Source organism: Eublepharis macularius, chromosome 2 (assembly GCF_028583425.1).
Source record: "Eublepharis macularius isolate TG4126 chromosome 2, MPM_Emac_v1.0, whole genome shotgun sequence".
NCBI lineage: Eukaryota > Metazoa > Chordata > Lepidosauria > Squamata > Eublepharidae > Eublepharis > Eublepharis macularius.
This window is the reverse complement of record NC_072791.1, coordinates 33,475,940-33,502,605: the sequence shown is the minus strand read 5'-3', so window position 1 is coordinate 33,502,605 and position 26,666 is coordinate 33,475,940. Positions and strand designations below refer to the sequence as shown.

General features: G+C 42.8%; 1 protein-coding gene across 2 annotated transcripts in view; it reads right to left on the bottom strand.

Annotated features, from left to right (window-relative positions):
* TTC7B (tetratricopeptide repeat domain 7B) overlaps positions 1 to 26,666 on the bottom strand; it is a 180,253-nt gene that overhangs the window by 38,754 nt on the left and 114,833 nt on the right. The window contains exons 17-20 of one of the 2 annotated variants that reach the window (XM_054972775.1): positions 22,207 to 22,304; positions 16,505 to 16,672; positions 13,624 to 13,674; positions 5,987 to 6,127 (exon numbers count right to left, since the gene is read on the bottom strand). In XM_054972775.1, the coding sequence (XP_054828750.1) occupies positions 5,987 to 6,127; positions 13,624 to 13,674; positions 16,505 to 16,672; positions 22,207 to 22,304 (458 nt within the window). The remainder of the gene's footprint in view (positions 1 to 5,986; positions 6,128 to 13,623; positions 13,675 to 16,504; positions 16,673 to 22,206; positions 22,305 to 26,666) is intronic. The other variant, XM_054972774.1, reaches the window with a different exon arrangement.

Genomic DNA, 26,666 nt, shown 5'->3' with positions numbered 1-26,666 from the left:
TCCCCATGGCCACCCCATCCATCTGTTCATAGAATTCGTTGTCCCATTGGAAGTAACTGGTTGTCAGACAATGATGGAATAAGGCTGTTACATCCTCTGGGAAAATCTGATTAATCAGTGCAATAGTGTCTTTTACTGGAACCTTGGTAAACAGGGATACAACATCAAAACTGACAAGTATGTCTTGTGGATTGAGTTTCAGAGAACTGATTTTGTTGATGAAATCTGCTGAATCTTTGATGTAAGACGAGGTTTTCCCGATGTGGTCCTGCAGGAGATCTGCCAGATGTCTAGCTAATTCATATGTCGGTGAACCAATGGCACTCACAATGGGTCGGAGTGGGACTGAATCTTAAAGAAAACTCTCATTCCTGGATACCTTGGTCATATATCAAAGGAATTACTGATCAGATGGGAAAGCTTATGGAAAAGCATAACCTTCAAGCAGTATTCAGACCCACCCGAAAAATACAACAGATGCTACGATCAGCAAAAGACAGCAGAGACCCCCTCACCTCTGCAGGAGTATACCGTATACCCTGCAGCTGTGGACAAGTTTACATCGGGACCACAAAGCGTAGCATCCAGACAAGAATAAAAGAACATGAAAGACACTGCAGACTTGGACAGCCTGAAAAATCAGCAGTGGCTGAACATAGCCTAACTCAAACAGGGCACAGTATCTTATTCCAGGACACCAAAATACTGGACACTTCCAACTACTTTGTCAGACTGCACAGGGAAGCCATTGAAATTCACAAGCATAAGCAAAACTTCAACAGGAAAGAAGAAACCTTAAGAATGAACAGAGCATGGGCTCCAGTTCTGAAAAACACCAGGCCAACAAAACACTCCACACCCGACAATAGCCCTGCAGAGAAGATTAGCACATCAAGCACCAATCCATATGCAAAAGAACCTCCTCAGGTTACAGTGAAGCCTCCCGCCATTAGCATTCCACACCCTGGGAAACTCTTACAGAATGACTCAGCTCAACCCCACCCCTCCTGAGTAGATACAAATGACCTACATCTTTTCCACACTGTGACACTGAGAGATCTCTGTCTTTTGGTGCTACACCTCTGAAGATGCCAGCCACAGCTGCTGGCGAAACGTCAGGAACTACAATGCCAAGACCACGGCAATACAGCCCGGAAAACCCCCAACAACCATCTTTTAAGTATTATTTTAAAGGAATGTCAAGGCATTTTCTAAATTGCACCTTTTGACTGATAAATTACACATTAAGGCAGATATTATGATTACCCCCTTTGACTCTCAACTAGCCATTAAGAAAGGTAGAATTGACAAAGACTGTTTACCATGCGCTGTGAAAATATGTTAAAGCTGTGTATTTTAAAGCAAAAATAAAACATGGCAGATTTAAACTTACGTGATCTGTAAAAAATATTACCCCAGTACTACATTTTATCAACTTTTGTTTGAATATACTTTTAACTTTACTTAAATCCAAGCCAACTATAATAGTGGGAGTGAGTGAAGAACTGGAACAGCTCCTCTGTTTGCCGCATTATTCAGACCACAGCAGAATCCGTTTCCATTCTCTGCCCTCCACAGCTGCATTATTTACCACTGCTTGGAACTTATAATGGCAATAATACCTTTTGTACTTTTGTCCTAAGAATGTGCACTGTGAAAGTATTTACCTTCATGCATAATTTAGGCACATTAATCTGCTTCCTTTTAAATGTGCAGAAGAAATTCACAACATCTGCTTCATCTTTAATTAAGTAGGGAAAGGGCATGAATATGGACATAACTATTCTTTTAGACCTATTACTTTTACACCTTTAATTATTGCAGAAGCATTCTTGATTGACAGGGAACAGGATTAGATTTCTGAGTTTGTAGATGCACAGTAAGATAAACATTGGAGGGTGGTTTGAAAAAGAAGCATCAATAACACATTTTAACCTCTGAGATTTGAGGTTGTCCTTGGACCCTGAATACCAAATGGTTAAGAAAAACTAAAAAGGTCAAATTAGCAACAGTATTATATAAAGCACCCTGATTCAAGATCTTGAATAGGAAAGTAAAAGAATCCAAATGATACAACTGAAGTCTTTTTCAGAGTCATTTTGGAAATTAATATCCTTATGTTTTCTAAACCTGCAGAACCATAAACATGTTTTTGCAAAATGTTAATTGTCCAAGATATAACCATCAATATGAATTGTAAAAAAATAACAGAAGATCAACACTAATTAAATGTTTTAAAACACTGAATATTAATAAATCTAATCGTCTGCATAGCCCCACCCATAGATACTTAAATCCAGAGACTAGAATCATGGGCAGCCAAGACAGATTTTTCTACAAACCAGAGAAAAGCTCCAGGTTTGCAGAAACATCTGAAATCTAAAAAAATATACAGGAGGTGTGGCGGGGGGGGAGGGGTCACAGCCCTGCAAAATGATAAAAGAAATGTCTGTCACTTTAAGAAACAGACATCCTCAAGGGCTGTTGCCAGGCAAGACAGAAACCTTGGTTTCAGTCAGGAAAAGGCAGAGGGACAGGAAAGGGCCCTTTCTAGCAGCATCTTGGCTTTTGAAGGAGGACTTATTGGGGCCAGGCTTGGCAGCAGCCACCAAACAACTTTCTATCATGCAACTTGAATGACTTACCCAGGCTGGGCTGCTTGCTACTGTTCTACAGCAGCCACCCCATGAAAGACAATGTTGTGTAGTGGTTAGAATTCCATACTAGGATGTGGGAGACACAGGTTTGAATCCCCATTCTGTCATGGAAGCTCAATGGGTGACCTTGGTCCACAGCCTCAGCCTAACATATCCCACAGAGTTGTTGTAAGGATAAAATGGAGGAGAGGGGAGCTGCTTTCTCACATTGTAGAGAAAGATCAAGATGGGTAGCCATGTTAGTCCATCTGCAGCAGCAGAAAAAGAGCAAGAGTCCAGCAGCACCTATAAGACTAACATTTGTGATAGGGTACGAGCTTTTGTGAGCCACAGTTCACTTCTTCAGAGAGAAAGGCAGGATATAAATGAAGTAAATAAATATAATTATAGCTGAAGATGGGAGGGGCACATAAAAGATTGGTTGGAGGGTGGAAGGAAGCATAGAAAGATAAGGATATGAAGGTTGCCAGATGGAGGAAAAAGGAAGCAGAGCAGGGAGGCTTATACCGGGGAAAGTGAGTGCCCCCATAAGTCCTTGCAGTTTCCCCACTGGGCAACTGGAGCTGGCCTGGAGGCTGGAACCACAGAGTTTTCCCAAGAAGAGGCTGCCAGGAGAAGGGGAAGAGGAAAAGCTGAAGATGGGGACAGGCAGGGGGTATGCTGGCTGCTAAGTGGGAAAGACAGAAGGATGCAGGAAAAGGGGATAAAATGGGATTTTCATGGAAGGAAAAGAGGAAATAGTGGTGGAGGAGGAAATGAGATGCTCCACCTGCAAGTGTCTGTGGGTCTTCTGCGTGAGGACATGGCCCCATCTGTGGATAATTAAATCCAGAGACTGGAGCCAGGAACAGACAAAACATATTTCTATAAACCTGAGAAAAACCCCAGGTTTGAAGAAAGATCTGACATCTATTAAAAAAACTCAGGGGGGGGGTGTTAAAACACCCCAAATTAATAGGAGCAGTGCCAGTATTTTTAAGTAACTAATGCCCTCAATGGCCATTGTGGGGACTGCTAGGCAACCACAACAATACTGCCAGGATTCAACCCTTGCTTTCTGTAACAAAAAGGCGGGGGTGGGACAGGGCCCTTTTCAGGGCTATTTTGGCCACCCAGTCCACCCCTGCTCCCCTCCCCTCCTGCCTTGGAGGGATGACTCATTAGGGCCAAGCCTGTCAGCAACCAACAGCTGACTCAGTATCACTAACTCACCCAGGTCTAGAGGAGACTGCCTGGTGACTCACTACTATTCGACATCAGCCACTGCACAAAAGTCAGTTTCCCACCAGGCAACTCAGCCCGACAAGGTGGCCTGCACCAGACAACTGAGCCTGACCCAGCAGCTGGCGCCTCATATTCGGGCCTGGGCCTGGTGGCTAGCACTGCACAACTGGGTTATTGTTTTCCTGGGCAGAGGCTGCCAGGGTCAGGGAAGGAGGAAAAGCTGAAGATAGAGGGGGGAGGGGGGATAAGGTAGGCTGGCTGGTGAATGGGAAGGAAAATAAGAAGCTGGAACAGGGCAATTTTCAGGGAAAGAAGAGGAAATAAGTGATTGAGGGGGAAATGAGATGCCCCCCTCAAGTCCTTGCAGGTCCCCTACTTGTTCCTATATAAATTCAACAACATCTTCTGAAGATGCTACAGGCATTGCAAACTCTGGAGAAGATATGCTGGGGACTCCATTTCATGGAGAAATGAAATACAAGCATCAGTGCTTATGAATAATGGGAAACAGCCTGCAGGTGACGGTCATATTGAATGGCTTTTTATTTCCACTCAAGTCAGGTTTGAAACCTCTTTGTTCTTTCCTTACCCCCAGGATTCTTCCTATCTCAGAAGATGCAAAACCTTGGTTTTCTAACTAGATTTTAGTTGAAAATTTCTGCCTTGTATAGCTGGGCTGAGTTTACCGATTAACAGTGTTAACCTATAGTTATGTGACGTTTTATTATGTGGTGTACTTACGTAGGCTTTCACTGAGTATGAGTTTGATTCTCTGATTTTGCTGATTTTACTGCTGTTTCTCTGTAAGTTATTGATATTTTTAAAATGCCTTGTCTGTTAGAGATTTTTAAAACATCAAATACTTTAGCCATCAATTTACTGTCCCAGAAAAGAGATTAAGACTACAAACCTATGCACGAGTGCTTGGGAGTAAATCCTATTTAAATAAGTGAGGCTTATTTCCAAATATTATTATCTCTTACATTTTTATTCTCAGAGAAGTGTCCCCAGATCCTTTTATCTTCACAACCACCCTCTGAGGTAGATTAGGCTGAGAGATATTGAGTGGCCCAGGGTTTCCAAGGACACTTCACAGAATTATAACCCATAACTCTGTGATATTAATCGCGGCATCTATACCACTTTGGTAGACAACTACAAAATGTTTGAGATAAACATCCCCAGAAAGGATCCCCTGAGCTAAGACAGATGAGCAAAAGCCCTGTGCAGGTCGGACTGCAGATAATGAACTGACTCTGTATGTGTAAGTCCACCTCACAGAATACTCCTCATTTTAAAAAGAAAGCATATTGGGGAAACACCAGCCTAAAGTGTCCTCCCTGCTAGCCTTGTTTTCTACATGTAAACTCTCTTTTATGTGAGCCTCCACTCTGCAGGCTTAAAATGAAACAGCCTAGAAATATATACACCTTGGGGGGTGGCGCGTGGAGGTTCCTTTATTTTAGTGCAAAGTGATTTATCACCGATGTTTCACTGAAAATAGCCCTTTAAAGGTCCTGAGTGGCCAAGTGATGTGTGACCAAACAATCCTGATTCTCAGTCCCCCCGTCTCTTGCTTAAGAAGCAGGGCGCAAGAAATCTAACCAAAATCTCGACTGCCCTGCTGAAATAAAATACTGCTGCATCTACATAAAACGTATCATAGAAATATATTACTGTTACCCTCATTTCCAGTCTGTAAAAAAGTTTTAAAAGGTTATCTTTTTGCATAAAGTTACAATTGCTCACCTTCTCCAAATTGCACATTTCCATTATAATGCCAGATTAAAGTTCAGCAAAACACTGTCAGACTTAATTTCCAATGAAATACTTTTAAATGTCCATGACTTAACACAACCACAGCAGTAGCTGGGAGGGTGAAAAAAGTCAACGTTCTGAGTACGAAATGCCACCCTTCCCTTAACCATTTTTTCCGTAAATTAAACATACAACGTTCTTGTCTTGAAATGTAACAAAATGCCACATTCTAAATGTATCCTTAAAAACCTCTGACATATAACAACGTTCTGGCCTTCTGAATGAAATGAATATAGAATCCTGTAGCTAATGAGCAGGGAGAGAAAACAGCAGCTGTTCCCATTTACCTGCATGAAGCCAGATCTGAGCGAGAGTCATCCAAGGATGCAGGGGGCCTTGCTTGGGAGTGCTGCTCTGCAAGGAAGAGGCTACCTCGGACAGCGCCTGCTCTACTCTGGAGGCTGCAATTGATGTGGCATGAATTGAACCTGCGGAGGTAACAAAAACAGTCTGCATTAGTAAAAAAAACAACAGAAAAACAACACAAAACAATTTTTTTTTAAAAAAAGAGGGTCACACATGCTCAATTCTTCATTCTTTTCACAATGTAAATGTGTTACTAATACCTAAACATGTCTAAACTTACAAGGTTTTTTTCTGATCCTCAGAATGTTAGGATTAGTGAGCCTGCAATCAAATTACTATTAGCAGAAATGACTGATGAAAGTTGAGCAGCTGCTATGAATCACAAAGCTTTTCTCTATCAATCACAGGCATACTATATATACACACACAGGTAAGCAATATGATCCAAAGAAGTTTGTGATGATGCTATATGATGTCACTTCCCACCCTTACGACTTTGCTCCCCAAAGCTAGTCATTGCTTCTTGGGGGGGGGGGAATCAGCAAAAATCAGCAATCTATTTTGAGGATAATAATAGATGGACTAAAATAAACTAAATTACATAGAAGAATCTCAACACGTCCCTGAACCCAATGAAAACTGTACAAATTGTAAAGATCACTTAATCACCAATATTAACTACTGGAAGAGTGCACAGAATGGACACTTACCCCTAATTTATTTTTTTATAGCATAGAAAAGAAAATCTGACCTGTATATATTATAATCTTTCCATTTCTTTAAAATGTAAATATTCTAGATGTTAATACATGTATAACATACTAAAACATTGGCATCCCCCCCCTCTATTTTATTGTTTTTAGAAGTGCCTGGACTGTTTCTCTGTTGTAAAAAGAAATGCAAAGTGGTATACATAAGCCACTAGTGACTATCACAATATCTAGAAGTGTAAAAGTCTTGCTGCATTTAAAGAGGTGCTTAATTTAAAGTTAATATGGCTGCAAAATGAATTATTGAAATATGTTACCTGGCATCATAACATACATATATATGCATCAGAGCTGAACATTTCATACAAGTTTTCATAATCAGTATCAATAAACCTAAGTCACAAAATAATATGAATAAAGAGTAAAGCATCAGATGTGCTTGCAAGGGGGACAGCTGAACATTTTCCATCATGTTGCAATAGTACATGTACTCACATTCTAGGTTTTCTTTGACAGAAAATTAAGAATAGAGATAAAAATGCACCCAATTTTTCATCATCATCATCATCATCATCATCATCATCATCATCATCATCATCATCCTATGGAAACTATTTCCTTATTAGGTCTGGTAGGGCTCCTATGTCTTTAACAGCTGCATGTCAAGCAGAAATTTAGCAGACTGAAAACCTTTCCTGGCACGCAGAGGAGGAAAGCTTTGTTTACGGAGTTTCAGCTTGCCCCACAGCCCTTGTAGTCACAAGAGCTTTCTAAAAACTACGCTGTATAAGAGGTGCCCTACTTTTAATTTAGAGGAATGTAGAATCTAAAGAATAGCAAAAAGGTGCTGAAGCAGCTTCTTCCACAACTTCAATATAATCCATTTCCGTTTCTCTCTGGACCCATGTTGAACACGTGCACCCTGTTCTTCAGATGTGTTTGCTTGGAACTTAAATCTCAAGTTTAACTTCTTCTGTTAAGTGTGTGTAGGATGCACTGCCACTGAACTGGGACTTCAGTATGCTCGTCAGTCTTGGATCCAAAGAACAGCATGAAGGATTCTGCACATGTAATGTGGTTTTCCAAGTTCGGTTCCCACTGCAGCTCACTAACCCCCTCAAAAGCTTTAGGAAAAGCTTTTGAGGGGGTTAGTGAGCTGCAGTGGGAACCGAACTGGTAAGCCCTACAAAACAGTATGTGACGTGGGGTAAAGAAGTTGGGAGTAAGGTGGGGAGTAGAACACGGGGTTGCAATAGGTAACTGTTGTTAGTTGAAGTCTTCTGTGCAGGCACACACAGGACAGTGCACGCACAGGCCAGCCGATTGGTAGGTCCTGTAGCTTTAAATCTGTAAGGGGTGTGTGACTTCTCCCCTCTAGAGTATATGCACGGCTGTTTCCTGAGCTCTAGGAATGGAAATGCTCCTACCTTTGGTCTCTCCTGACCTGTCGAACCCTTAAGATAAGTATTAAAGAGCACAGCGAGGTAGAAGACTTCAATGAACAACAGTTACGGTTAAGTGCAACCTGTTTTCATTGTCAGTTTTTTATGCAGTCCCACATAGGAGATTAGAAAGCCACTTAACATAGGAGGCAGGCAGTGCTCTTCACAAGAACAGGGATCGAAGAACAGCTTGTCCTACAGCCACATCTTCCCTGGTGTGGACATCCAGGGAATAATGCTTTATGAAGGTATCTGCAGATGTCCTATAATGGTATCCCTCTGACGAAGGCTGCACAAGGTCAACTGGCTCAATGGCTACTGATCCTTTAATCAGAAGAGGTGCTTCTGGCTTTGAGTTGATCTTTGGTGGCGTGAGCCTGTGGGCCTTGCCGGGCTTATGAGAAGGCTTCCTTCTCTGACTCTGGGTCGGAGGAGACTGGTACAGACGATGCAGAGGATACTGGTGGTGATAGGGTTGGTAGCAGAATTGCCACCCCCTGTACTGCTGCTGCTTTCCGAATGCTTTTGAGCACTATGACTGCAAAGGCAATAGGATCACATAGGATCTGGCATTTTTCTTGTCCTCTCTCTTTTGTGACAGATATTCGTCTGACTTCAAAGAAAACAGAGTCTGGCCTTCGAAAGCATATCTTCCACTCTGCTCCTTGTTTCCATAGGAAGCACAGTGGATAATAACCAGGCAAGCCTTCTGAGGATGACGGAGGATACAAGCCACATTACACCCAGCATTAATCTGTTGTTTTGATAGCTGGAGTGCCTCCTCCTAGGTTATTTTGACCAGAGTTTGTCTGTAGGTAAGTATTCATTATATGTAGCCACTTTATTCCACAGGAATATCTGGTATGCCTCCATTATAGCAATATTACTGGCAATGTTGATGTTGAGTGCCAATGAAGTGTAGATCTTCCTACTGACGGCATCCAATTTCTTACTCTCTTTATCTGCGGGCATAGAGTGTGTGCCCTGAGAATGTATGGACTGTATCTCCTCTGTTAGCAATGATGAGGGAGGAGGGTGCGTGGTAGAAAGGCACAGTTGGCCTCCTTAGTTTTCTAGAGCCCTTCTGCTTTTTTTGACATTGCCAGAATGGATACTGGATTCTTACACAAAGCAGACATTAGATTTATAAACTCTTCAATCATAGGGAAAATGATAAGGAAAAGGTTCCCTGAATGTGTGTTGAAGGATTTTGTCCTTCAGTTTGGGTTCAGTTGAAGAGACACCTATGTCCGCTGGCTTCGCCATCCACAGGACTTGCTCAATGTAGAACTATAAGTCATCTGTTGGTGACAATGGCTCCCTTCCCCCCATGAACTCATCAGAGGGTGGATCCAATGGAATACTAGGGCTCCAATCCAAGGCACCCAACACAACCTCCGACTTCGAAAGGTGGAATGCCATGGAGGACAGTGCTGGGTTCTGCATGAAGAGTATTGATGGAACTTCAGGAGAATCAGATCCAGGATGGAACCAAGTAATTCTGGGTGACAGAAATCACCCCAATCACTGTTGGTAGACTAAGGCATGCAACAGGATACCAAGTTAGGCACTTGATGGCACAACATTCCTGGTGGGGTATATGTCCTTGGTTTTGAGAAATCGGATCTAGTCCATTCCTCAACTCACCCTCATCCACCAAAGAATACATCAAAGAAAACTTAGATCGAGCTGAAGGAGTGCAGGGAATTCCAATGATCTTGACATACTCAGATCTGGGCTTGGGCTCAATGTTCCTCAGACAATGAGAGGATTTATGTTTACTTGAGTGCCTAGACTTTGTCTTTGCCTTTTTTGGCAGAGCCTCAGAGGTGCTATGAATTGGCTCTCCCTTCTCTGGCAAATGAGATCCTTCTGGAGATGGATCTGAATGAGATCCTACTGTCAATGGAGTTGAAGATGGCTCTCAACTTTGGATCCGATGGGTGTCTTGAGGCTTAACTTGGGCAGATCTGATGTCCCAGAAACACTTAGATTCAGGGACGCCAAATGTATCGGACGCTGTCAGTACACGCACTCTAGACGGAGGAAGACATCATCTTACAGATTTAAAGCTACAGAGCCTACTAATCAGCAGGTCTGAGTGTGCACAGTACCCTGTGGGATTGCACAGAAGACTGACAATAAACTCAACATGCTCTCTGGGTGTATGGAGAGGTATTCCTAGCTTGTACATGAGGTCATGATGTATTTAATGACTTCTTGTGTACAGACAAAAATATTGGAAGGGCACGTGCCAACAAAAGGACTTTTATATGTATTGGCACATATAGTAATGATGGCAGTTAAAACTAAACAGATTTCATCAAGCTAGTAAGTACGCATTAACTTTTGATGCGGATGTATCTGATATTAGGTAAGGGAAGACTGGAGAATGCACATTCGAGAAAGAAGGGCCAGGGGAGGGGGGGAACCACATTCTTTGCAACCCTGATCCCACACCTAATGGCTTAAACATGGTTAAGCCTTCAGAAGTGTTGATTTATTTGTTTGCTTTATGATTTATTTACTTCACTGTATGCGCAGTGGTGGCCACACATGTGATCTCCAAATATTTCAGGAATTTAGAATGTTTTCTCTAAAGCACAAGAGGGAGGTGATGTCAGTTGGAAAGGCTGAAATCTTGAAGGAAGTTATGCTTCCAACTTTTGATGGGGTTCAGCTGGCAGTTAAGAGCTTTGGAGTTACACTGGACCCAGTGTTATTGCTGGAGAAGCAGGTTAATGCAGCTGCAAAAAAAAGCATTCTTCCAGCTTCATTTAGCCTGGAACATGGCCCCCTACCTTGATTCATTTGACCTGACCACATGGATCCATGCTATGGTTCCTTCAAGGCTAGGCTATTGCAGACACTCTTCATGGGTCTGCCCTTGAAGACAACTCAGAAACTCCAGTCAGTACAGAACACTGCAGCTCAGTTACTATCAGGTGCTAGGCAAAAAAATGCATGTCATACCCATTCTGCAATAGTTACCAATCAGTTACAGGGTCTAATGCAAGATTCTGATGATCACCTCGAAGCCTTTAATGGTCTTGCACCCACATACCTCCAGGACCCGTCGCTCTGCTATGATCTGCCACAACAGCTTTGCTCGCCTGAACAAAACTTTCTGAGTTGACTACCCTGCAAATGGGTTACATCGGCACCAGCCCATTCATTCACATTCTCTGTGGTAGCTCCCACCTTGTGGAACAGCCTGCCTGAGGATGCCAGGAAGACCCCCTCACTTCTGTCATTTATTTATTTGTCCTTTTACAGAAGGTGAAAAAGAGAAATATTCAGAAAGGCATTTTTATTAAGGGATTAGAACTGCAGTAACAGCTCAGGAGGTTGCTTTTATAAGAGACGGGACTGTGGTCTGCTGCAATTCTTAATGTATGCATCAGCTTGCTTTTACTGCATTGTCTTCTACCTTCTAAGGTAGAAAGGCTCAATGCCTACTTTGCGTCAGTTTTCTCCCTGAAGGAGAGAACAGGCCCACCTAGAGATGGTAGTAGGCAAAGCATAGGTTCGCAGCTGCTGGTTGAAATGGGCAGAGAACTTGTGGAGAAGCACCTCAGAGCACTGGATATGTACAAATCCCCTGGGCCAGATGGGGTGCACCTTCTCTTTTGAAAGAGCTTGCAGACCCTTTGTTGATCATCTTCCAGGCCTCTTGGTGATGTGCGGGAAGACTGGAGGAGGGCAAATGTCATCCTAATCTTCAAGAAAGGGAATAAGGATGATCCTGGGAACTACAGGCCAGTCAGCCTGACCTCTGTCCCAGGGAAGATGTTGGAACAGATATTAAAGGTGTCAATCTGCAAGCATCTGACAGAAAATGAGGTGATACGGGGAAGTCAGCATGGATTTGTCCCCAACAGGTCCTGCCAGACCAACCTCATCTCTTTCTATGATCAAGTGACAGGCTTGAATTTTGTGTTTGTATTTAGGGTGAACTCATGCTTTATTTGAACGGCTTTATTTTATAATCCTTCCATTCAACAACAGGCATCTGCTACAATTTGGATGACCAACAGAGGAAACCTGTCATCATGGCAAAGTGATGACTGAATTTGTCAGCATTTTTGTTGGCATTTAATTCATTGAGACTTCCATTTCTGAACAGTTGATAACTTGGACGATTTCAGCAAAACGTACCTTCCCCCAAACAAACAAACAAAACCCCAACAACAAGGAAGTTGGCTGAATTATGTCTACTGGAAGGCTTATGGAAAATATCCACATCTTATACAATGTGCATATTGCGACTTCCCACTGTAGTTTTTTTTCCTTATGACAAACGAATGATGAAATAGTTAAATCATATAATGCAAAACCTTCATAGGCTCACTGACTCCTTGCTACAAAATGGAAAGTTGCTTTTCAGTCAAATCTCATGAGAAAAATGTATCTTAATTTCAGGAGAGGAAAGGAATGGAATTGAGCCAAAGCATGCAAGGTAAAAACATGCATCAGAGTTCACATGCACGGGGGAAAAAAGGGCAGGCATTAAAGCACATGAACAACAAAATGTGTAGCATGCAGAGATCTGTATGTCAATGCAAGCAACACACTCTTTAGGAGAAGAGACAGTACTTTCTGCAAGACTAAATGAAAGAGGTATTTTCCTTCTGAAAAATCCCACAAGGCTTTATTAGCATACGTAACAATTCATCTACCCCAATCCCAGCTTGTCAGCATTTTGGGAAACAGATAACATGAGTTAAGGATGTGATTCTTGAGGCTTTTCACACTATCAGGGGGAAAAAAATGAAGAAAAATTTCCATTCAGTCCATAGGGTTGGTTCATGAAACAACCATACCCCCCTGGCCCCCCTACACAGAACACCCTTATTATTTGGGTCAAAGTCTATCTCACCTTGAAATGGATGTTAATAAAGAAATATAGGTGGCTAATAACGAAAATAAGGAAATAAATGTTAACAGGCATACAATCAAATGTATTATACTGCAGAATTAGACTTTAGAAAGAGGTAATTTTTCATTTTCTTTTAACATTTTTTAAAATTCTCCAATTTGCCCTTGATCCTCCTGTTCTGCATCTTCCTCAGAGGAAAAGCAATAGTATAAGGGGAGAAACGTCACTAGAGGATAAAACTTAGCAAGATAAATCAATGCAATGTTACATAGATGTGGTCGATTAAGAATTTCAAGCCCGTTCCCAAAACTCTTTTATTTGCAGCCCTCCAGAAATTAATACTGCCTCTTTTAAAACCACACAGTCTAGAGCTCGCTGAGCGCATCCAGGTCTCGTAAGGATTACAGCCTCAAGGGGTGACTTGAAAAAGCAGCAGCTTTGCTCTGCACACTGTCAAACCTCCATGACGAATGGACAACATTTACATTCTGTGGTGGAAAAGGGTGGGTGGGTGGGTGGGTGCAGTGGGGTTATTTCTACATCTTTAGAAAGTTAAGGAATAGACCTGTATAGTAAATGCTACTTACAAACTGAAAAAAGGGAGAAAAAACCATGAAAGTAAGCGTCTGGAGGATTGCCTTTAAACAACAGATCAAACCACAAATTAAAATCACAAAAGGATAAAGAGCTATAAAACTAGAATTACACAAAAAGCAAATACACTTCTGATAACCTTCAAACTGTAAGCCATTTTTTTTCTTGGTTTCCAAAAGATATTGAGACGAGGCTGTACAATTTGGCAAATTTTCAATGAGAATTTGGAAAAGGGGGTGTGCTCCATCACTCTTTGTGTCAGATTGAAACAGAACACAGAAAACTAACAGAGTATACATATTTGTAGGAAGAAAACTGTAGAGGAGGTGCACTGTTTTCTACTCATATAAAGTCTAAAAAGGGGAGAGGAATCATAGTTTATTCAGTTCCTGAAAAAATGTACCACAAACATCTCTCTCATGGCTACTGTGGCTTTCACTGGAGGCGGAAAATTCAGGGCCCATTCCCTATGTTTGCATTTCATTAACTTCTCATTTTTCATCTCGGTCGAGCTCCAAGTGAGTCACCGTCCTCACCAAGAGCAAACAATTTAATACTACACGGGCCGCTGTACATTACAGCCATATGCTTGACAGAGGTTCAGTTTTTAAAAGGAAATTGTTTCCAACATTTCCCCAACTAATCAAATTGCGTTAATATTTTTCAAAGCAGAAGTCCATCCACAATTTCCTAAGCCTTAGTGGGAGAAAATAGTTTCCACAGGTTCAAAGCAGCATTCAACTTTCAATTAAATCACTCTGCTTCCAGGGCCACTACCAACACTGGATTCTGATGGTGACATGTCAGAGGCTTGTAACAGAACTATAAATTACGTATTAGAGAAATTTTGAGCAGAATATGGTAACTGAATTCTGAAGTGCACCATTTTAGATCGCAGAGGAGATGTATTTTTTAAAATGGCCTTCCCTGCATGCCGTCAATTAGCATGTGAGTGAGAAAAGTTTCATGACATTTTCTCCAAATGTGTCATTTTACTACATGCAGAGACTCTTTTGCATTCATGAACGTTCAAAAATATGACAGTAAGCCTGCAGTTTGATGCGGGCCAGTCCAGAATTCTACCACCTCAACCTAGCACTTTATCGGCACAGGGTACAGATTTTTTTTATTCAGGTGCAATGTTCTTAAAGGTCATGGTGAAGAACCAAGATGATAAAAAGCCCTAAACAAACAAGTGGGAACAGAGTAAGCATTAATATTAAGCACAAGAGCTATCCTTTCAGAGAGTATTTGAAATGGGATCCGACTGCATTGTGACCTGATTAATTCACACTCCTTTGTGATTTACTTTCTCGCACCTGTGCATCTAATTCTGTGCCAGAGACAAGGATTCTTTACCCGCACCGAACCACCCAATTGCATAGAGTAAGCCAATTTATAATAGCCAAAAATGCAGAGCAAAAGAATAAAATGCTTTGAAGCCAGTCTAAAATAATCTTTTTTCACCAATTCTGCTCAATAAAGTCTCCAACATTTCTAAATGAATGGAAGATAACAAACCTAGTAAGATGGGAGCTTATACCCTGAAAATCTGGTTAGTCTCCATGGTGCCACTGGACTCAAATCCTGCTGTTTTACTGCAGACCAACATGGCTACCTACCTGAAACTACCTTTATAAAGGCAACATTAACTGATAATTTCCCCCCTGAATATTATTAACAAGTTGGGGTCAAGAAGACTGAACTCCCACACGCATATTGTACGAACAGCCAGTTTTCTGAGGACTACTTCAGGTATTTTGTTCAGACAAATACGTGCATGGAGTAGAGTTAGCATGGCAAGGCCACATATCGAGAGGTAAGATTCAATGGCATCTCCACAATGGTTTGTTCTTTCTCCCCACTCCAAGACTTCTGACTGCCTGCTGGGCTGTGAAGGACCCTCCTTGGCCTGTATGTGTTTGGCTTGAACTGCAAGCTGCAGATATTTTCTGGCCCTCCCTTGCAAAATATCCAGGTCTCCCTACATAACCCAGCATTGCAATGGTCTGGCTGCTCTGCTGCCAAGGCAAGAAGCCCCACGGATCTCTGTCCTTCACTACCAAAGTGACAATGTCTTAGTTGGATCAGGTTGCCCTGTGATTTCTTTAATCCAGTGGCAGTTCTCAGATACCATGTTTGCCATGATATGTGCTTGACAAAGAGCTGCACAGCACATGTACCTACACAGCCCACAAATGTTTTTAGGGGTGCATAAAAAAAAACTTTAATGTGAAAATCTACAATTCAGAGTTACTCCACTCTAAGCCCACCAATTAGAGTGACTGTGCCCCGTTAAAAAAACCCAAACAGATAGTCCTCAGATATGGGCAGTTAGGATTTGGTGCAAGGCTTGCTCAGTTATTTTTTAATTATTCATCTTAATTAAAATATTTATCTATTTTGTTGCATGACACCAGCGTTGGGAATCCATCCTAAATGCAACAGGCTGTTGACACTGTTATGGGAACCGCTGCTATTGCCCCAGACATGATGTTGCAGAAGTTCCTTATGCCAGAGCTTGCTTTGTGCTCTTAAGGAGGCAATGGTGCCCCCTAGTGGTCCCCTTAAGTAGCAATTTGTGGGTCTTTCGGGTTGGCTGGAGCAGTGGGGCTTATTTCACAGTACGGCCTTTTAAAATGTTCAATACGGAGGAATGTTAAGATGGAATACGGCGGCCTAGAACACTGGAACTCCCAAAAGATCCATGATAATTAATCAAATATATCCAAACAGCTAGGCACTGGTCCTACCAAACAACCTTGGTGTTCGAGAACAGTTCCGTGCAAGCAGTGCTTAGCAGTTCCAGAGATTATCAGAAGCACAGGCAGAGAGCAAACTAACACGCCTATCAGAAAGAGGAAATTGGTTTACAGAGTGGAGGTTCGCAGGGCCCAGGAACGTGGTCACAGCATGGATTGGCTGCATAGGGCCAGACAAAGGTATCAGTTTTGGGATGAGGGTGAGGAGACTGAGAAGACATGAACAGGTGGAGAGGAGATTCTTTTCTTGAGAGAGATGAAGATGTGGAGGAATCAGAAGCTAAAAAGAGTGAGAGAGAAAAATTATAAAGAAAATGCCAGGAACAGGAACTGAATGGATTAATGGATTCCAAGAATGGGGAAAAAATAATATAATGTATAATAAGCCCATTTATTCACCACTTAAATAGGGATGCAACAGTTTAATCACAATACCCCCCCACATACAATTTTCTTCTGAGAACTGCTTCAAATATCAGCTTGCTTGTATAAAAATACGTATCATATAAAATGTTTACTGAGAATTTGGGGGGTATAAAACTAGTTTCAACCATATCAATTTATTAAGGAGAAGCTTATAAAAACATCTGAAAAGCAAACTTCTGACATGCCTGATGGGGAAAGAGCTAACAGAAATTATTTCCCAAGACTTTCCTCAGTGCCAGAAGCTGCTAAATGTCCATCTGGGCTACAAAGGAGGCAGTAAGCACCCGGGTAACTGGCAGCGAGGAGTTGGTTTTTAAAGCTTTTCTGGAATGACGGCAAGCCCTGCTCTGCCCCAAAGAGGAAGGATGGGCTGATGCCTGCTCAGCTAGCAAAGCACCTTAGGCAGATAACTTACAACTGGTTGCTCACCGTGATCCCATCTGCACTGCTGGACAATATAAAAAGGAGCTAGGTTTTTTAATGTCCCGTTTCCTCCCAGGAGATAGGGAGTCATACAAGGGACTGTTCCATTTTATTTAAATAAATTAGTCAAGGCTAGCAAGATTTGAGTTCAGCAGCACTTTAAAGACCAACAAGATTTTTCAGGGTATAGGCTTCCAAGAGTCAGAGCTCCCTTTGTCAAATACGATGAAGGGAGCTCCGACCCTCGAAAGCTTATCCCCTGAAAATCTTGTGGGTCTTTAAGGGGCCACTGGACTCAAATCTTGCTGTTCTACTGCAGACCGACACAGCTACTCACCTAAGACTATTACCAAATGCTCTCCTATGTAGCAGAATGTATCTCCTGCCCATTCCCACCCAACATACTGCTTGAAAAGTAGGTGGGAAGCTTGTTGTGGCTGGCAATCCATAAGTGGATGAAGACAGCCTGGATGTCTGGGCTGTTCACCTTTCAAAAGCCAGAAGAGCTCTGGAAGGGATGACACTCTATGGTAGCTACAGCAGTGGAGATTTCACCACCACCACTGGAGCCTTTTAAAAAATGGGATTTATGCAGCAACGGGTTGTGAAATTGTGAACCCCTGTCCAACTTCACCTTCCTCAGCATTCTGTAAACAGAGAATCAGACTAATGGAGAGGAAGGAGAGCATCTCATCATGCAGTATCACCATTGGCAGAACAAACCAAGACGGATTAACTTCTACAGCCTTTAGAGTTGTGCCTGAAATACAGACTGGAAGAAAGTGCCTAATGAAGAAGTGCACCGGAAGAAAGTGCCTAATGAAGAAGCTTGCATTTAGCCACTGCTTGCTTGTAAAATATGAATTCCTTCTGGATGAGTTGATTGCCAGAGCCACTGTTAAAGCTGCCTCATGACACAGAAGTGGAGGCAGGCTGGCAAAACTAAATTACATTAAATCTGTGAGGCTATTCTAAAACTAGTCTAGCAGCCCCTAGACAGAAATGCAATCCTGTGGGATTAGGCCCAACAGTATTCAAGGGATGGGCTATGGCTTAGTGATGGAGCACACAGGTTACATGGAGAAGGTTTTCAGAGCTCAGTCCCTGGCATCTTCATTTAGAGGATTTCAGCCAGAACTGCTGATATAGACCATTCCAGGGCTAAGCATTTAGGGCCAATTAGAGCAGACAGTGCTGAACTAGACATACCAATCATCTGGCTTTGAATAAAGCAGCTTCATTTCCCTGTCTCTGTGTTTGTTCACCTGTGGCCTGGCCTATGATCTGGCTCAATAGTATCTAGAACCAGAATGGGACCAGTGGGTTCTAGGACAGAAAGCTGAGAATTTGGACCACTTTACATGGCTGCTAGATCAGAAAGCAGGGGGTAGAGTGGGCAAAAATGAATGGGACACATTAACAATCAAACTCACTTAAAAATGGGTTCGGGTGCCTCCTTCCCTCAAGCCTACTTTCTTCCTGCCAGTCCCATATGACAGCATCAAGGACAGCTCCATCAATGAGTCATGAGACTGTTAACTTTCTAAACCCTGGCCTGGCCCCACTCCAGCAGGCCAAGAGAAAGGACGAGGTCTGAATTTGTTGAGTCACATGTAGGATGCTTCAACAGTTGTACTGAACTGTGGAATTTGTTCATGGGCATGAATCAGTATAGATATCACCTGGGCATGAGTAGAAAACATCTATTAGGATGGGAGGTGGAGAAAGGAAGGAAGGACAGAAAGGGTCATTTATTAGTAAAAGTGTTACAGGAATGGGCAGGTAAAAAGAGGAGGGGGGAGGAGAAGCAGGGAACTAAAAGAAAACCCAAGAAATAATCCTGCCAGGATGTTCAGTCCCTGACCCAGGTAGGAAATGATCTAGGGAGTGACAGAGCAGTGATGGACCTCTTATAGGGAAAGCTAATTCTTGCTTTGGACTCCAAAGGGAGAAATTTTACTGGCCTTCTGTCACTGACAAAAAGGAATCACACACCCTTTTCATCTCTCTCAAATCAAGGTATTTTCATTTAAGATGTACAAACAATAAAAGTTCAATGTATTGTCGAAGGCTTTCACGGCCGGAGAACGATGGTTGTTGTGGGTTTTCTGGGCTGTATTGCCGTGGTCTTGGAATTGTAGTTCTTGACATTTCGCCAGCAGCTGCGGCTGGCATCTTCAGGTGCTACACCTCTGAAGATGCATCTTTTGGTGCTACACCTCTGAAGATGCCAGCCACAGCTGCTGGCGAAACGTCAGGAACTACAATGCCAAGACCACGGCAATACAGCCCGGAAAACCCACAACAACCAATAAAAGTTCAATATTTTCCTTAAAATATCTGTAGAGAAGTCAGATACTGGATACTAAACTACTGTGTCTAGTAGCGGTGTGTGCTTCGGGTATCTGATTCGGGTAAAATACCCAAATCAGACCCTATTAGGAAAGCTTCGTTATTTCCAAATTGGGGCCAGCATGCTGTCCCCAATTCGGAAATCCTGAAGCAAAGCTCCCAAACCAAAGGCCCCAGGGGTTAAGTTTAAACGGCCCTTTCACAAGCGGAAGGACCCTTTAAACTTTTCCATTCCCACCCTTTCCTCCCCACCCCCACCCGGGCTAGCCTCCGGTGGTGGCAGCCCTCTTTGCTGGCCAGCCGCGCCGGTGCAGTGCCGGCAGCAGGGAAGGCCCTCTTTGCTGGCCACCTGCGCTGGCGCGGTGGTGGCAGCAGGGAAGGTCCTCTCTGCCGGCCAGCTGCACTGGCAGTAGGGAAGGCCCTGTCTGCCGGCCAGCCATGCCAGCGGCAGGGAAGGCCTTGTCTGCTGGCCAGCTGGCAAGTGCGGCATTGGTGGCTGGAGCCTTACCAGGTAAGTGTGGGGGTGGGGGTGGGGGATGAGGTTAAAGGGTGGGGGTGAAAGTTTAAGGGTGGGGGTGGCCTCCCCCCTCAGCCGTCACTTCAGTATGCTCCAAATCTTTACGGAGCATACTAAAGCGACTTAGAAACCCGAATCTGAAGTGGCATTTCAGGGTTTTTCCCAAAGCCTTTTCCCGCTTCAGGTAAACCTGAATATTTTTCGGGTACACACCCCTAGTGTCTAGTATAACCATGTATCAGTTTCTGCGGCTATTTTGGATACCTTAATACCATCACATTGGAAATCAATTTATCTTAAAAACTCAGAACGAAATACTGTGTTACAGTCTACAAATCAGCGAACAATTAAAATTTAGAATTAATTCTATCTCATCTGAAGTATTTTTAAAAGAACAGTGCCATTTTCAGACCTGAACAATCCTACAGTGCAGAACAACTGTTAGTGTAACAACCGTGATAGTTTGACAGATTTTCCCAAAGCCTTATGCAGATGACTTAGCACAAGGGTTGCCAATGGGCCTGGAGAAAAATATCCTGTCCCCTTAACAGAGGCTTAATGGGCAGTGGAAGCTTTTCATGGCATGGAGGTAAACAAACATCACATGGTAAATTAAGCCCATTAAGTCTCTCTTTAAGGGACAGGATGGCAGTTATCTATCCTACACAGCATCTACCATGCAGGGGGGAACGAGCTAGCACAAGCCCCAGCTTCCCTTCCGCCAGGCCCACCTGACATCTATATATGGGAAGTTTCCTTTAAAAAAGGGGCCAATTAACATAGACCCCTGTGCAAATGTGACATCCAATGCACGGACGTCAGATGGGTCCAGAGGGATTATATGAGTGTGTAGGGCTGGCTAATGTGATCTTTACTCTTCAGTGTCTATATGCTGTTTGCTGTCCCCAACAGGCTAATACGTCTTTAGCACTGAGGCCCACCTAATAAAACCTCATTTAAGCAACCATGTGAAATGCCACAACTTTAGCAAAGAACTCAGAAATATAAACCACCATGCAACTGGTTTAAAAAATGCAAAACAGTAGAGATTGATATATGTTAAGCACTTTCTTATAAAAATGATCCAGCCAGTACTATCTGTAACAAGAAAGAGCTGCATTTTCAACTATTAGGGTCACACAACGTCTGTTTGGTGAAAATAGAAAGTGGTTCCAGTGAAAACAGATGGGCGTAAAGAGACTGATTATACAGAGAGATTAGGGACCAATATGGATAAATCATGCAATTTATTTTTGCCCTGTGCTTAAAGACAGGTTCATTATCTGTTGTGCTATTAATTTTTTTAAAGTTAAATTACTTCATGAGACAGCCCCTAAACTAAAGTATCCCTTCACTTAGCCAGTGTGTGTGGTGGGGGGAGGGGGGATGGTTGTTCAGACAATAATGAGCTAGAAGGTTTTAATTTTTTAAAAAAGATATTAAATGCACCAAGACCCTGAAAGCATGTGGAAGGGGCTGGCATGCTCCTAAGAGGACTTTCTGCTGGTTTTTAAAAAGTTTGTAATGTAATGTAATGTAATGCAGCCAATTTTGGTGAGTGTATTTGTATGCAAACTTGTATGTACCCTTGGAAAACACAATATGTGAACGGGCCCATGCAGTCTAGTGTTATTACATGTTTATTTTGAAATAAAGCCCTCCAAGCTCCATGGAGCTCACTAATATGTATCTGGGCATATGACCGTAGCCAGAACTGCTCAGTACTCTAGATTCAGACCGTTGGCATATACAATCCTTTCTGTTAATGTATGAGAGGGCAAAACCACAAGATTTTGCGCTAGATCATAGTGGCTTCTTCAGAGGTCTTTAGCATATACTACAATAAATATGCACAAATCCAAAGCTTTTTTGATGCCTATGTTCTACAGAGAAGAGAGACACAGACATCAATCCAGTAAAAAATTGCATATAAACAACAAACATTTCAGGCTACATACATGGTGGTTCCTGCAGCAGTATTTAAAGTAAACTTATCTCAATCCTACCTGAAGTGTTGCGATGGATCTAGATTATAGTTATCTACAGATGACCAATGTTGTCATTGACATTTCCTTGTTCCAGATACTATTCCTCACCTGTTTCAGGGTCACTGAAGTCTGGTAAAGTAATTGTACTAAGCTGGCGCCTGTCAGCAATGGCTCTGTCTAACAAACTGCTTCCCCGTCCAGAATCACTACAGGAAACAATGCAAAGAGTTAGTCATTTGAAGCTTTAGAAGTAAACAGGAATGCTTGAGTTGCTGTGCAGCACTTACAACAAAGCTCGGTAGTATCTGTATTTACCTACAGTTTATCAGCTGATAACCTAACAGGGGGAAAAATGAAACAACAAACAGCAGACACACTAAAAATGATATACTTTATAGCAACGAAATCATTTTCCACACTAGGTTTCAGGCCACTTCAAAAGAGCTAGAACAAAGATACTGACTACAGCCACTTCTACAGGTTCCAATATTTTTGGGTATCCTCTGTTCCAAAGCCACGTCCTCCCAATACGCTTCGAGAACTCACCTTTCACATGCATTGTCCTCATGTGTGTTTTGTGGGTGTTTGTTGAGGGGGAAAAGGCCCCCAAACAGAAAACGTGTTTTTTATCTGCGCCTCGTCACAAATGATGGCGCATTCCCACCCAACTTTCAGCATGCCTTTGTATGAACAGCTGATATTCCCCAGCTAACCCAGCTCATCTTGAGTGAAGTCTCCAATTACAGCTCCTCATTCAAGTTTTGGTACAGATTTTCTTGAGCATCAGTGAAGTTATCCTAACAGTGCCACCCTAAAGTGAGTTACATCCTTTTAAACCCAGAGACTTCCCTGGATTTAGAAATGTGCATCTCTGCTTAGGACTGCAGTGTAAATCCTCCACAGAGCTCCTTGCAATGTCATTCCAGATCATCACATCGGACACTGGTCCCTGCACATTAGCCATTTCATAGGGCAGCCAAGGACATTTTACTAATCAATGGATCTGCTCAGGAGGGCATACAGTAAAACACAGGAATATTCCATATCCTGACAAGAAATCCATTGGTGTGGACAGTGTCACTTCATGAGACAGAACACGAAAATAATTGAGTGGATGACACTCAGCTTTAGTTAGCACTTCTAGCTGACCCCACAGAGGCTACAGAAACTCTGAACCGGTGCCTGGAGTCAGTTTTGGAGTGGATGTGGTCTTACAAACGGAAGCTTAATTCTAACAAGGGCAGAAGGTCTGACCCAGGATTCAAGGTGTCACACATTCTGAGGTTTCACGCTCCTTGAAGGAACGGGTCTGCAGCCTGGGAATGCTGATGGACCCAGGCCTACTGCTAGATAAGCAGGTGGCAGCCAGGAGTGCCTTTTAACAGCTTTGTCCGGTTAGCCAGCTACGGCTTTTCCTGGGCAGAAACGATATCCCTGCTGTGATGTATGCCCTGATTACATCTAGATTAAATTACTGCAATGTGCTCCACATGGGAACACCCTTGAAAAGTGTTCAGAAACTTGAACTGGTGCAAAACGTTGCAACCAGAGTGTTGACTGGATTGGGTCATAGGGACCATATCACTCTAGTCTTGGCTCCCACTCTACACTGGCTCCCACTTTGTTTCCAGGCACAATTCGAGGTGCTGGTGCTGACCTTTAAAGCCCTATATGGCTTGGGACCAACATATCCAAAGGACTGCCTACTCTCTTATAAACCTACCCAACCACTCATCATCATCTTTGGAGGCCCTGCTGCAGGTGCCCTTGCTTTCCAAGATTAGACAAGGTGGAATCAATTCTTGATTGTGGCACTAAAACTCCTTCTGTTCCCTCATCTTTCCAAAATTTAAAATGGCTTCCTGGCTTTCAATCTGAATAGCGTCTTGGCAATTTCCTCTGGTGAAATGTCTAAAATCCATCTTTAAGGAATGTGCTCAAGACAGAGAATGATGCCATTTCCTTCCTTTGTTCAGCTTCTGTTAAAATGGTAGAACAGATTTTGCAAGACACTAAAGACAATGTCGCTGGACTGCTGATTCCATGTACAGTGAAGCAATTACAGTAATACACAGGAAGCAGAAGGGAACCTTCCTCGGCCCATTTTGTCAAGCACTCAGCATTACATCAGCCAGCATACATTTCCCAGTAACTTTTGTATTAATTGCTTCCTTTATCCATGAACAATGTCATGCCAAATGTCAATGAATAAAAAATCAGGTTGCTGGTGAATCATCAACCTGGCTGGAATGAAGCAGGAGGGCCTGTTCAGTCCCAGATGCTTCCAACTGGACAGTATGTTGGAGAAGAAATGGAGTTGCTGTGATCTATAAGAATACTAAATCCATTGCATGTCCTACTTGCACTCAGGGGCATGCAGAAGTTCTCACAAACACAGGCAGGCAGGAGTCCAGGCAGGCAGGGATAGTAGGCACTATCAGAATTGTTGATCCCACAAGCAGACAGAACTGGACTGAGATTCTTTATCAGAAACTAGTGCCTGCAGCTGTAACAGGGGGCTGAAGTCTGCAGCCACTTACAGCTGGACCCTGTCCAACACTCAGCAAAGCCTCATGGTGGATCTTAGTTTTCAAGGCCTCACAGGAAGAGAAGGGGCCCTGCATGGACAGCCAGGCACTCCACTGTCTGAGCTGACCTTCTGCCCAGGCTTTCCATCTTCTCCTGCCAGAGTTTTGACCTCTAAGGATTTGGCCCACAGCATCCTCATCCACCAAAGAGGACTTCTCAGACCCAACAATGACAGAGGATCAGTTTGGTACAATGGCTGGTAGGGCCTGAGAGACCTGGGTTCAAACACTTGCTCAGCCACACAACTTGCTCACCTGCTGAGTTTGCCCCCTTACAGGGTGATATCTGCAGAAGGCCCTGTTCAGATGAGTGAAGTTGCCATGGCAGAGCATAAGGAGAGAGGCAGCCCTGCAGATATGAGGGGCCAAGGCCATGAAGGGGTTTGTATGTGATAGCCAAAACCTTGAATTCAGCCCAGTAACTGATGGGCAGCCAACAGAATGACTGCAGAATGACAGTAGCATGCATGCTCTGCCTAGCTCCTGACAATAGTCAAGCTGTGGCATTCTGTACAAGCTGGAATCTCTGAATTGACTTTTGAGTGTAGACCTATATAAGGTGCATTACAGCAGTCTAGTCTTGATGTTACCATGGCATGAATTCAGGTGGCCAGATCGGCCATGTCAAGGTAGGGATCTGTCTTCCAGGCTCGGGAGAACGCTTTTTTTGCATTTACTTGCTTCTCTAGCAGTAATGCTGGATCCAGTATGACCCCTAGCTTCTTAACCAAGTCAGCCAGGGTCAACTGAACCCCATCAAAAGTGGGAAGCACAATGTCCTTTAGGCTCTCTGCCTTCCCAACCAGCATCTCTTCTGTCTTGTCTGGGTTCAGTTTCAATTTATTTGCTTTCAGCCATTTGATCCTAGCTGTCAGGCATCAACTTAAGACTTCAGTGCATCACCAGGAGATTTCTACAGGAAGATATGGAGCTGAGTATCATCATTAGAAAAACAGTGACAGCACATGACTGGATCCTGAGCCACATCAAGTAGAGATGCAGAAGCTGGAAGGTTTTATTACCACCGTCTGATGCACACAGATATCATGCTGAAATTAAGTGTAAAAGGAGACTGACATCCTGCTCCTCAGATCAGCACTCTGGGAATTCAGATAAGGAGAACACTGTGCCAAATGCAAAATGGGGAAATTGGTCCAAAACACATTCAAGATGAAAAATGCTGCTTCTGAGTCTATTGATTGTATCAATAACACTGCCAAACTGCAACAACAGTAATTCACTTTTAGCTTACTCAAGATACAATTTGTAATCTCAAACACTTGAGAAAAGAAACAACTTTTTAAATAAATTAATTATCCATCTATATATTTCCTACCTAATTTCCTTGCTCTTTCTGAATAACTACTGGACATTTTGCTTCTAGAAACTCTTGTTTTAAAAACAAAACACTAAGGTTCTGAATTTAAATCACATTCCTGCCATTATGGTCTCACAAATAACTACTGTTAGTTTTTATGAAACATTTAGAACACAAGGTGAAAGGTTTATAATCTAAAATTTGAGACAAGGATGACAGAAAGGGAGAGGAGAGAGATGGAAGTAAAGAGAATATGTGATCACAACGTTCACAGAGGCTTCTGCAGGCATTAAAGTGGGTTACCAGGAAGAAAAGGGCCCAAGCAGTAATTCCTATCTTCTACTTCAAGGCTCATGAAAGACGCAGTAATAATGAGAAATTTAAATTACTTTCACTCTGGGGGCCGCAGCTTAGAATGGAGAGGTTGTGCCCGAGGCTTCACGGAAATGGTGAGTTTTAAGGACAAATGTGAAGAAAACAAGAAATGTGACATCTCAGAGACAGTTCCAGGCATATGGGGAAGCAAGAGAGAAAGGGCAAGGCCATTTGAGGGAACAGGAGACTTTCAGGCAGAGTTGGAAGGTACAATATCATGGGCAGCAAAGTCCTGGAGTACGAGAGTAAGGAGGTAAGTGCAAGCATGCTTCAAGGTAAGGAAAAAA